The sequence below is a fragment of the Colius striatus genome, chromosome 2 (genome assembly GCF_028858725.1).
Source record: "Colius striatus isolate bColStr4 chromosome 2, bColStr4.1.hap1, whole genome shotgun sequence".
In the NCBI taxonomy this organism is placed as follows: Eukaryota; Metazoa; Chordata; class Aves; order Coliiformes; family Coliidae; genus Colius; species Colius striatus.
The window spans coordinates 114,604,572-114,616,689 of NC_084760.1; the positions used below are offsets into that span (position 1 = coordinate 114,604,572).

Genomic DNA, 12,118 nt, shown 5'->3' on the forward strand with positions numbered 1-12,118 from the left:
GCTATGCGCATAGGTCTAGTACAGGTCAAACCTACTTAAGATCCGTGTATTTCTGTTTAATGAGGCTACAAGTCCCATGTGAACTTTTTTTCACATGTTCTTAGACAAAAACATGCCATTTCATCATATGTTAAATGTCCTGTGGACACTGCTGGAAAATTATTTAACTGAGTTACTTTATGAGGCAGCACTTGGGTTACATGAAATAACGTCACGTGTTAAATCTCTGGCTTACGCCAGGTAATCTCTTTCCATTAAGAGAAATCTCTCTTTGGGAGATATGTCTTATTAGCCTGAACTTCAGCAGACTTTCTTTTTTTATTGTCTCTCTGTCCAGATGTACCTTGCCCTTCGGCAAGCTTTCGAAACTCACAGGGCAGAGTTATGTGCCCACCAGAACTGGAAGCATGTAGCAAGACGAGCACTGAGGGAGGCTGGTATGTGTTCTTATACTCTTAGGAAGGAAACAAAGTAAGGGAAAGCATTGATTTCCTTTCCTTCTCAAAATCCTGAAAAAGCATGCATTTATTTTCCCTGACACAAAGACAATATGTTTGGAAGGTGCTAAACAGAGTATCTAAGCAGTTACCTAAGTGCTGTTACCCTGCAGGTACACTCGGAATATCATCTCGTCTTACCGTGGAACCGACCAAAAGCTCACTTAAACCAACAGCAGCCCTTCTACGAACTTCAATGACCTCTGGACCAGACAAATCCCAGGAGCAATACCTGAGCTCCCAGGTAGGAACCCATTCTAAAATGTTTGCGAAGAAGCTTTTACTTACTTTATACTTGCAGCCTTTTAAATCAGGGGCAGGAAAAGGAGACTTGCCAAGAACAACCCTTTTCTGACATTACCTTTGCTTCCTTAATGTCGAATTTTTTAATAGTAGGTAGAACAGATGGTGAAATATAATCTCTCCACTGAGAACTAAATGACAGTGACTAGCTGTGGGGGACACTGAAGTATTAAAGAGAAGGAAATGTACAAATAACGAAAGTACATTTTGTCCAACTTGCTTTTGATGAGGCATAAAATAAAATGTAAATCATTTCTATTAGGAGAAAATTAATCTAACGAGTTTGGTATTTGCAATCAGGGTGAGCTTGTATTATATAACCTGGATTTGCAACTGAGGTAGTGCAATACCATTTACCTGGATTTGAAGTAAGGCTTACTTCAATTCTATTTTCACCACCAGTAATAAAGCACAAACCATACCATTAACATGACTGATAACAGATATGATTAGTCTCAACTTGGATAGGCAATTAGAGACAAAAAATGGAAAGAGAAGAAATGATGTTTAGCTGTGTATGAACAAAGGGGTTCTATTAACCTGGGTCTGCACTGAAGGAAAGCGTCAATATTGCTAAGGCAGGTCTGCAATTAAGTTAGTGTCGATGTGGCCGGGAAAAGGAGTTCATAATTAGGGCAACACAGTTGGCATTGACCCGAATTTTCAATAAAAATCATGCCTGCATTTTAATTTGGAACTGTAAGATTCACCTCTCTGCTCTACAAACGACCATATAACTATTAACTCGCAGTTACTCTGCAATTAGAGAATTGTTCACGTAACGTTGCTTTGTATGTAGCCATGTGTCTGTTAAAACTGGGAGATGAATGAAGGGATCCCATCAGTGTCCAACACTTCACATCAAACTTCTACATTTCTTTGCAAAAGCACTCCTATGGATTTGAATACTTTACTCCCAGAAAAAATTAGTGCTTCAGCAAAACTCCGTGTTCCTGCACCAGGTATCAGCTTCTTTACTACAATTACTAGTTTTAGTTAATTATTAGTTAAATCTGAGTGACCTCACAAGTAACTATTATACCCTTGCATTGGAAATACTCTTGATGTTTCTGCTGAACATGATCAAGAGGATACTTCAATGGACAGAAATTGGTTGTTTAATCAGCCTCATGCACTTTCACTCAGAAAATCAACGACGAGAGGAGCATTTTAAAGGTACTGTAGAACCTGAGTGTGCACTTTTTTTTGCACTTTCTTTCCTATGTACATCCAAGTTCAATATATCCAACCAACACTGAAAGATAGGCAAAGAAGGATTTTTCATAAGAAAAAACTCCAACCCATTTCTATGTGCTCCTTGTGTGTTTCCTCATAACAGAAAAGGTGAGCACGAGCCTGGAAGCGTTCTCTGTCTCAATCTGTTTTGTAAGTAGCCTCACCTCCTTCTTTTTCTTCTTCTTTTCCCTCTTTCTCTTTTTCCTCTGCATCATGAATCAAAGGTACATCCGCTTCTGCTGTGACTTCTTGTTTCAACAATGGCTCTGAGTAAATTTGATAAAAAGATGATAAACAGTAAGACTTTTCAGAATGGACATAAAAGGATTAACATACACTAAAGAGATTATCATTAAAACACTGGGCAAAGGAAAAGGATCCTTTTCCCCAAGGGTACAGACACAAAAGCTGTCTCAGGAAAATACAAGAGGCTGCGGCTGAGAGCAACCCTCTGATCCTCCAAGATGCTGAGCTTTCTGGGATTCAGCACAAACCCCCCACAGGTCTGGCTCCAAGCACAGGCCGTCACCAGGACCCATCATGAGCCCAGACACACATGTACTCAAGTGTTTTGCTGGACTGGGGACTGAGCGTTCAGTGCTCCAAATGTACTAGGCTGAACTGTTTGTCATCAGCTGTATGAAATGCAACCTTCACTTCTTGCTCTAACAGTTGCAGTCCTTAAAAGTCAGCTTTTATCACCGAGAATCCATAGATACTCCCCTGAATTTAGAGTTACCAAAAGAAGATCCGGCTCCGCAGATTTAGCTTGGTAGGTGTGAAGAAAGAAAGGGAATTTAAACACTACTGATATCTCAGCCATAGCTAGTTGTTTTGTGTGTTAATCTTGCCCTTTGGTTTCAAGGTATGTGCAGTACCTTCCATTTCCACGCAGGAGCTTTGGGAATCTGTCCCAGCCTTCATCCCCTCCTCTGCAGACACATCTTCTTGTCCTGTTAACATGACAAATCAAAAACGACGTCAGCATGATGACTCTGTGCAAGCAACCAGTTGATCAGAACATGATACAAACCTAACGAACAGCGTGGTCTTTGTCAGGCAAGTACCGGTTCTTGTCTATTAAACAATGTTGGACACATCTGTATATGAAAACATCACTTGAACTCTATGCACTAAGTATGTGAAACGGCTGGTCAAAACTGACGCCCAATCAACATTTTTGTCTTCCTCTTTTGTAGCTCAGCCTTGACACACCGATTCTCATAGGAGCTGTTTGCAAAGTGCTCGCGGTTGGCAGTTCACTTAGCAGAAGGAACAGAATCGCCCCACAGGCTTTTACAACAACAACAAAAAGGACAATAACAACAATGCTATGCACCCGGGATCAACACGGTCAAACCCACGTACTTGGAGACTCGTGTCTTTTCCAACACCACCAGAGACACCGCGCTACGCAACTGCTTGGCACACGACCTCTGCTAGCCGACAGCGATTTCTTAAGGCAGCAGAGGTCAGGCTGAAAACAACTGGATGCTGAAACTGGAAGAACTAAGGTTCCCAACTGATTCATTATCTCTGTCCTAAAGAATTCTGATACAAAACTTTACCTTCGGCTCGGTCTTGTTCACATCCCACAGGATGCATTGGGTCGCCTGCCCCTGCGCCTTTGGACTCTTTCAGGGAGTCTGAGGAAACAGCAAACAAATAAATCCTGCAGCAGTGTTCACGCTGGAAAAGTCCAGCAGTTACTTCAGACACGGCTAGCCCTTAGGTGCTGGCTTCCTACCTGCCATTCTGGTACCGCTGACGGGTTTTCTATCTGTTTAACTACACACTTATACACTAAAGTGTACTCAAGGGTTTCAATTATTGAAATGGATTTCAAAATCTGTACACTTACTGAGCAGGTTTTTGCCTGCAGTACAAACCTTCAACAAGGAGCTGGCAAGAAAGGACGCGTAAGAATAATCAGCAGCGCTACTGAGAATTTCATTTCTAATCAAAGGAGAGGCACAAAGCTATGAGAAACAGCACAAATCACCTACTTGATAAATAAAGTAATTTCTTATTTATTTAGAACAATGCCAGCACTTTTCGTGATTGGACTTCCACCAGCTTGACAAACATTAACTCCTATAAATCCCAGTGCAAATCTTAGCCTCATTTCACTCGATACTGGAACTCTGAAGGTCATTACCCTGGCCAAGACTGCTTTGCCTTTTGGGGAAGATCAGCAAAATGAACTACCCAAAGCCATATCCTGAGCCAGCAGCAAAGTGAGGTTTAAAAATTAGAAGACATAAGTCCAATAACTATGGTATCTGCAGTTCTCAAAAGCACAGGGTATTATTTTTGTTTCTAATGACCTTTTCTGACAACAGTCACTCCTTCCTTTTGCACAGGAACGGAGAAACGTGTGGCTGCAGAGCGAAACACTTCCTCAAATGCTTCTAGATGGAAAACTTCAGCTACGGTGACCAAAGATCTGTGGTGCACCACAATAAATTACGCTCTGCTTTCTGGAAGGGTCCTTTCTACAATACAGCAGAGCAGGTCTCACAATATACCGACGGATGTCCCTGCAACTCTGTTCCTGAAACTTGCCAAGAATAATCTCTGATGGATAAGCGAAAAAGCTGGGTTGTTAACATCTGATCCAAATTTAATAATCTGTAGAAAAGGTATGCACTGAAAGTGTGTGGCTTTAATTAACTGCAAATAATCCCCCAAGGCAAATATTTAATTACCTGCACAGCTTCATGCTTCTTTTGCGGCATGACAATAAGTTTATAAATCGAAGTCTGAAAGCAGAATATCTAACTGATGTACAATTTGCTCAAATTTGACCCTGCTGCACTTATTTTCACCCTACTGTGGGCTTGAAACACTACTCTCTGCTATCAGCTGGACCGCTGGACCGGCCTTTCACGCTAGGATGCCACATTGTGCTGGGAGTTACAAGGGATTATCCTATCAGCCCCAATCAGAGCAAAAATAAATTAGAACTTCATCAATTTCCGAGTTTAATGAAAAAGCGCGTTGAAGGACGTCACGGTGTAAACGGCGACGGTGCTCAAAAGCTGTAGGGAATTTTTCAAGCCAACTTCAAACCCTCTGGGTGAAATTCTGGCTTTGCTGAAGTTTTTGACAAAGATTTCAGGGTATCAAATGAGCCATGATTTATACTACTTGTAGCTGATATAATCTTTTTTCTGTTTGTAAAAGCAACTGTACTGACAAAGCTGGAATCAGAAGTCCTCTGCCTTAAGTAAGGTGCAGGCAGAACATGGCTCTTAGCAGCCAAAAGTATGATGAAGGGTGATATTACCTGCTACGGGTGGGCGAGATGCATGTGGCTCTGTCCCATCACATCCTTAGAGCTATCTTATCCTCTACCTATTGCACAGTGTTTCATAATCCCAAACCCGTGCCTTTAATCTCGGTTCACAGGTGCCAGCTTTTCTCCTAGAATGAGGGATGACTCCAATTTCATGCAAAAATCAATCCCCAGCGTCAGAGGAACAATTACAGGTGGTGGTCAATAATAACAAATGGGGTTTAAGGAGGCCCACGCTTGGCTGATGTATGTGCCCCGTCGTGCTGCTGGTTGCTGCAGAGCATCACACAGCTTCTGGCAAATGATGGCTATTGCACAGTTGTGTCTACTCCCACCTTTTGGCACAGCTGGCAGTCTGACCCTGCAGCTGCAGCGAGAAGTCAGTGTCAGGCACCACAGCTAGAGACTCCCTATGCTCTCTGGCATCTCTTGGCACCTTCCCATAGCTGTCCCTGTTTACTCTTACCAGACTGTAGATTTGTGGTGAGATTTCATTTTGATGATAACTGGTCTTCTAATTGCATGCAACTGAAAATTCTCCCAGGCAATACAGAATGATACTTTTGCACGAGCTGCTTTTTGTAAAGCACGTTTCTGAGAAGAGCAAAACGTGGACAGGTGTTCTTGCCTAGCAGTGAGAGCCCGCTGCTCTTGCTTCAGCAGCAGAAATCAGTCTCTGCATTAGTATGCAGATACCGAGTTTCAAAATCTTTAAGGTCAAGACTATGTCAAAGATTTCTTCTTTTCAAATGCAAATATTACATCAAATATTCAAGCCAAAAGGTCCAAAGACAGATTTACTTGTAGGATTAACGAGAATAAAATACAGCAAAGGAATAAACCCAGATTTATGAAGAAAATCCGGGCCAAGCAAGAGTAAGAGCGTAAGACCAAATGTACCTGTCAATAAAAGCTGTTCCCAAATTGGATACAAGGCGAGAGTGCCACCTCCACTTCAGTCATTAGGCAGCCATGAGAATGTCACAAATGCTGATAATGTAGGACTTTCTGCGTGCAAGTTCGCAGTAGGGTAGTGCTATTCCTCGGGCTCAGCTGGTCTTCTGTGCTTGCTTAGCCCTTTGGAGCTTTATGCAACTGAGCATAAGCCAGTATCACGGTCTCAAACAATTCCAAGGTCTACAAAAGCTCTGGCCACCCCTAAAACCTCTGTTCATCTCTAATTGGCTAGAACTAACTCTTTTTAAATGGTGTAAGGCAGTGCTAGCTGTCTCCTAATGCAGCTCCTTACTTGTTAAGTTGTATCAGAGAATCCAAGACAGGATATTATTCTGCAGCACACTATGGTGAGTTTTATAACAACACATGCTGGGCACTCTTTACCTTGGGTAACCACAGATTGAGACCGTAACGGTGAACATTCCTCCAAGGAGGACTGAAAAGAATCAGTGCTTCTGATACCACACTGGAGCACAGTTCATAATGGCATTATCGATCACACATGAACGAAACAAACATGACATTTAATGACATAAATGAACCAAAGATAGACTGTTTTATCTACTGCAAATCAAGCCCTGAAGTGCTCACTGAAGTCTGAGCATCCCTTAGCTCCTTGAAACTTGCTTTTGGCAACAGTGAGAAAGTCTACGTCAGGAGCATTTGGCCCCGCATCCCTCTGTTGTATCGAAACAACTGCCTTGCAGAGCTGAGTGGGTGACTGCACCTGGGAATTAGCCTCAACCTTTAACAACCCAGGAAGAAAACATTAATACTTACAAGTATTTAAAAGGAGTATGTCAAGAGGATGAGGCAACAGTTTTCTCTGGAACACAAAAAGTTCCACTTAAGGAAAAACTTTTTTACTCTAAGGGTGAAGGAGCCTTGGCACAGGCTGCCCAGGTAGAGTGTGGAGGCTCCTTCTCTGGAGGTCTTCAAAACCCACCTGGACGCGTTCCTGTGTGACCTAGTCTAGGTGGACCTGCTTTGGCAGGGGGGTGGACTAGATGATCCTTAGAGGTCCCTTCCAACCCCTACCATCCTGTGGTTCTGTGACTTTAAGAATTAGAATACCCCCAAGTACATTCACCGCTCCAATCTAACAACTATGTGTTGAATTTAGCTCCGAGAAAACCCTGTAGTTTGCAATAAACTGTCAATCCTGCTCTTCCTGCCAATAATCAGACAGTATTTTGTCTAAATACTGCACAAACCCCCACACTTTTCCACGCCATTCATGGGGGTTTTTTTTGGACTGTAAAAAGCAATGCTGCTCAAACAAAACTTTGCAAACGCTAAGGAAGAGGAGAAATACTAAGATTTGAATGTTAAGTGGTTTAATGATCTTTTAAAATTCACATCCCCAGTTACTCTCTGCACAGCGTGTTTACTGAGTCGTTTCTAATGTGCAACACACCTGGGTCCTTTGTACAACACAGATAAATCACCGTGTTTTAGGGAGCTGTGCAAAGATTAAAGGGAGAAAACGCTGGTCATTATGAAAGAAACAGGTTCTGTGTGGTTTATTTTTTAAGCATGATACTGTGAAAAACGACTGGAATATTTCCAGAGTGAAAGAAATCAAGCAGGCGTCTAAAATTACAGGTAATGGTGTGCACGGAGGCTGCCACATGATTAGGGTATTCTTTTGCCTCATAAACCCAGGAATACGTGTTAAAACGAAGTACTATAAAATGGTGATTTATGAGAAGTTAGGGAGATATTCTTGAGCTTTGACTTTAAAATGTTATTTTTATATCCACCAAGATTTCATTTTAATCTGTCTTTACGACAGATTAGATTTATTGGAGCCCAAGTTGATAGGGCTTGGTAAAACAGACCCTTTGAGGTGCAACAACCTGTAGAGATGTTTTTGCAAGTGTTCAGGTAGTAAACCGGGCACTTCATCTCTGCTGGTGGGGTCCACCAAGTAACGCTCCCATCCGCTCGTGCTTCAAGCTGACAGAAGGCCGTCTCCCCTTACCTCATCCTCTGTGCACAGGAGAAATGTCAGGCACGGGTGCTACGATAACCGTGAGCATCCTGCCGCTGCCGTCAGGGGCAGGGCCCTGGGAATGGGGCTCTGGGAAAGGAAAAAGCCTGGCCACCTCAGGTAGACCCTTCCCAGGAGAAGCCTAGGAAGAAGGTAAGGGTTGAGGGGGCAGATGGAAGGAGTAGGAGCTTGCATCAGACTGACAGGAGCGCAGCTGTGTGGCTCCAGATCAGCTAATATTTAAAAATAAGTAGGATCTAAACAAACCAGCTGAGTAGATGGGTCAAGCAAAAATGCCTGGAACAGTTTCTGGGCTGGACCCCACCTGGATGTGCAATGCTACAGACAGATCAGATGAAAAGTGAATAACCTGCATCAAGTGGAGCGTGAGGCGATCGTTCTGGAGGGTGTTGGGAGAACAGGCATTTGGTTGGATGGTGATGGTTATGTACCTGATTTGAAAAAAAACCCCAGACCACACCTTCTAGCTTGGGTTAGCCAATTTACTGTCATAAAAATCCTTCTAAGCAGGGAGGGAAAAATGTTATCACTGTAGCCGGCATGTGGAGCCACAGCTATGGCTGGGAGTGCTGAAACTCTTCCATTAAAAAGGTTCTTTTTCAGTTACCTATAATTGAAATTTTTCAGGCTGAAATTTTCCAGGTCTAATCATAGCCCAAGGGTGAAGTAAAAACATTTCATTGGTCGCTGCTGAGCGCTCAGCAATTCTGAAAATCAGGTCATTCATTTAGATGTCTTAATATATACTTAAGAGTCGATTTTAAACACCTCTTTTTGAACATATTGGCCTTTCAGTCTCTTTCACTCACTTATCGATGTCTAATTTACGTCGATTTGCAAAGCTCCCCTGCATTTGAAATGGTCTGTCTTTAGGTTTATCCCTTCTCAATCACTTGTGTCTTTAGGACACCAAGATTTTTCCTAGGTGAAAACTACAGCTGGCAAAACAGGGTTTTTATATCCATTCTGTTTTACAGGCAGGATACTTACAGACTTCTGGGTCGCACAAAATGAGTTCTCGGGGCTGACCCCTTAGCCAAGGCATACACTTAACTCTGTTCCTGATGACATAAGCCCTCCAGCTGACTGAATCCAACTCCATTTCAGAGAATGCAGAAAAATAGTGATTTGCTTGAAACGGCACTCCCACAGGAGCACACTCTGGTGAACACCTGGAAATAATTAATTGCTACTTTATTTTTAAAATTAATTAGCATATGATTTAATTTAGTTGACCTTCAAATGAAAATTCAGTTCTTATTAAGTGCTCATGAATTAAAATCAGCTTATTGTGCACAGAGACTTTGCCATGATCGCATAATGGGGAGCTCATTCTTCTCCTGTACTAAATCCAGCTCCCTTTTCCATTTTTCTGCCTTATCATTAAAGCGGGTTAAACAGTAATTGGTAGGATAGGTACCTGAGGTGGAGATGCAGAAGACTCTCTCACACACACATATGCATGCACACATGCTCTAAGGAAAATAATTACAGGTTCCAACCAGTCCACAGCTGCATACAACATCATCCATTTCAGATGAGTTTGTAGTCTCAGCACAATCTTGGATGGACAGGCACACTGGGCTGAGTGCAGTCTGTCTGATACGTGTTTTATCTGCCGCATAAACATTAATGACTTTAATCACTTTGTTCTGCCCTTACACTTCATAAAGAGAAGCATCTCTAACTTGAAATATGCTGTGTGCAAAGGATCTACTTCCATATGCACAGTAATGAAGTGCTACGAAGGTGCTGCCTAGAGATGTCAGCTCTCCTCCCCAAGAGCTAATAGTTATGTGTGCAAGTTTTCAAGGGTAAAATAGCAACATTTCTTTGTGGTATTTCCAGACAGTGGAAACAGAAACTTGGCCCAGACTGGAATAAGAGGATACTTCCACAGCATAACATCAAATGTCCTGAATATAACTTAGAATATAGTCTTAGAATATAACTGTTCTGCCTGCTTTTTTTCCCTTCTTCTCTGAGGGCAGACAGTGCCCTCAAAAAACTCAATCTGCTCAAAAGCCACATGCAAACTGGGCTAATGTGGACTTCTCTTCCTGGGCAGCATCTCTGCCCTTGTGAATAACGGAAGAGACAGTCTTTCACATGAATATGAGATTTATAATATCACAGTTTTTAACTGAAGCCCTTCAAAACACAATTCTTACACCATTCCGTGCACGTCTCATGAAACAACCTTTCACGTTCCCATCCTTAGGAAAAACCAAACCAACCGATCAAGATGACCTGGGTAATACAAAAATCCTGGACCTTCGTGGCAGTAGACATACCTGTGCTTTGTTCTGACCACCAATTTTATAGCAGTAACTGTTTAAACGTGTTTGCTATATTCTAACCCCAGAAAGGTGAGAAAAAATAAGCGGAAAACCTACTAGTCACCTCTAAATGGAGTCAACGTACTTGTTTTGTTGCACTCACCAGAGCTGACATTTGAAAAGCTGCAATACTCCCAGAGCAGCTCTGGAAACCTCCTGTTTCGAGTGGTTTAAACTATGCATTTTGGGAATATGCAGCCTAGACTTCTTTGCCTCAAATCTCCTTTCACTGTAATTAGGTGGAAGGACTGGAAATCATCGTTTCTTTTAATGCTTTATATGCTATTCATTGAGTTGAAGATAAACTACAGAAATGAGCATGTTCCAGAACCTGACAAGTTGTAGCTGTGTTAACTGAGTGGGCAAACAATTTGAAGGCTGGAATTTATTTTGGGAGCAGCAGGTGTTTCTAGAACTGCCAGGATTTTGTACAAGTGCCGCTTCCCAAGCGGCAGCAGGCTTTTGGTAACACTAGTAGTGTCCATTTTAAGGCAATTCCAAATCTAAAACCTGAATAGTTGGAAATCTACTAATGGGAATAAGGACTGAAACCACAGCCTGGTGGATGCATTGGTCTCACGGTTCAGAATTCGTGGCTACCTTTAAATAAATGTAAATCCCAAAGTAAAGCAAGTAAATCCCAAAACATGTTCTTTTCCCCACAGTTCCTTCTTTCTATGACTTTACAAACAAAATACATGGAGGAGAGTCTGCCTCGCTCCTTTGTCTCTACCAGATGCTTTTCATCTTACTTTTTTGGAGAGGTAGGACATCAAAGAGAAACCGCCCTTTACATTTCTCAGGCCATTATCTCTTCCGTCAACCTCTGAAGAGAAGAGGGGAAAACACTACACTCTTAGCATATTACAGGAAAAGTGAGACCTACAGCACCAAGAAGGCTACTTTCCTGAGAAGACAGACAACTAATGCAATGGCTCAAAAAATCTGGAGTGGTTACACATTGAGATGGTGACTGAAAAGCACGTACGAAGACACTGGCTTCACAGTCAGGAATGTTCACTCAAAAGCTATACCAAAATGTTGTGATCTTCAGTCAGACTGCAGACAGCAAAAAAAGGAGAGTAAAATAAAATCCAAACTCAAAGTATCACCGTGACCCTCACATTAAAGCCACATCTGATGGGGGATATTACAGATACAGGATACATAAACAGGCCAAATGTCACCAAAAAAAGGAGAAAGGAATGACAGGCAATCACCAACTATGCTGGGGCTGAATCTATCACCGTCTCTGCCTTCCACTAGCCTTGCCACGAATTTCAGCTGTGAAAATATCAAAAGCAAAAGCCAGCGCTCCACCAAGGGCTTGCCTTTTTTTTTTTCCCCCCTGCATGATCAATCAATCAGTTAAGAGAGCATTTAAATCAACCTGCACAAGGCTCTGAAGTCATCATCAAGTAAGTATGTGGGCTCTCTAGCACATGTCTTTGGAACAAAAGGGTAAGATCTCACA

General features: G+C 42.2%; 1 protein-coding gene across 2 annotated transcripts in view; it reads right to left on the reverse strand.

Annotated features, from left to right (window-relative positions):
* Nucleotides 1–12,118, reverse strand: part of MACROD2 (mono-ADP ribosylhydrolase 2) — an 858,454-nt gene that overhangs the window by 30,306 nt on the left and 816,030 nt on the right. Inside the window, exons 14-16 of one of the 2 annotated variants that reach the window (XM_061989225.1) lie at nucleotides 3,605–3,682; nucleotides 2,915–2,989; nucleotides 2,201–2,302 (exon numbers count right to left, since the gene is read on the reverse strand). In XM_061989225.1, the coding sequence (XP_061845209.1) occupies nucleotides 2,201–2,302; nucleotides 2,915–2,989; nucleotides 3,605–3,682 (255 nt within the window). The remainder of the gene's footprint in view (nucleotides 1–2,200; nucleotides 2,303–2,914; nucleotides 2,990–3,604; nucleotides 3,683–12,118) is intronic. The other variant, XM_061989226.1, reaches the window with a different exon arrangement.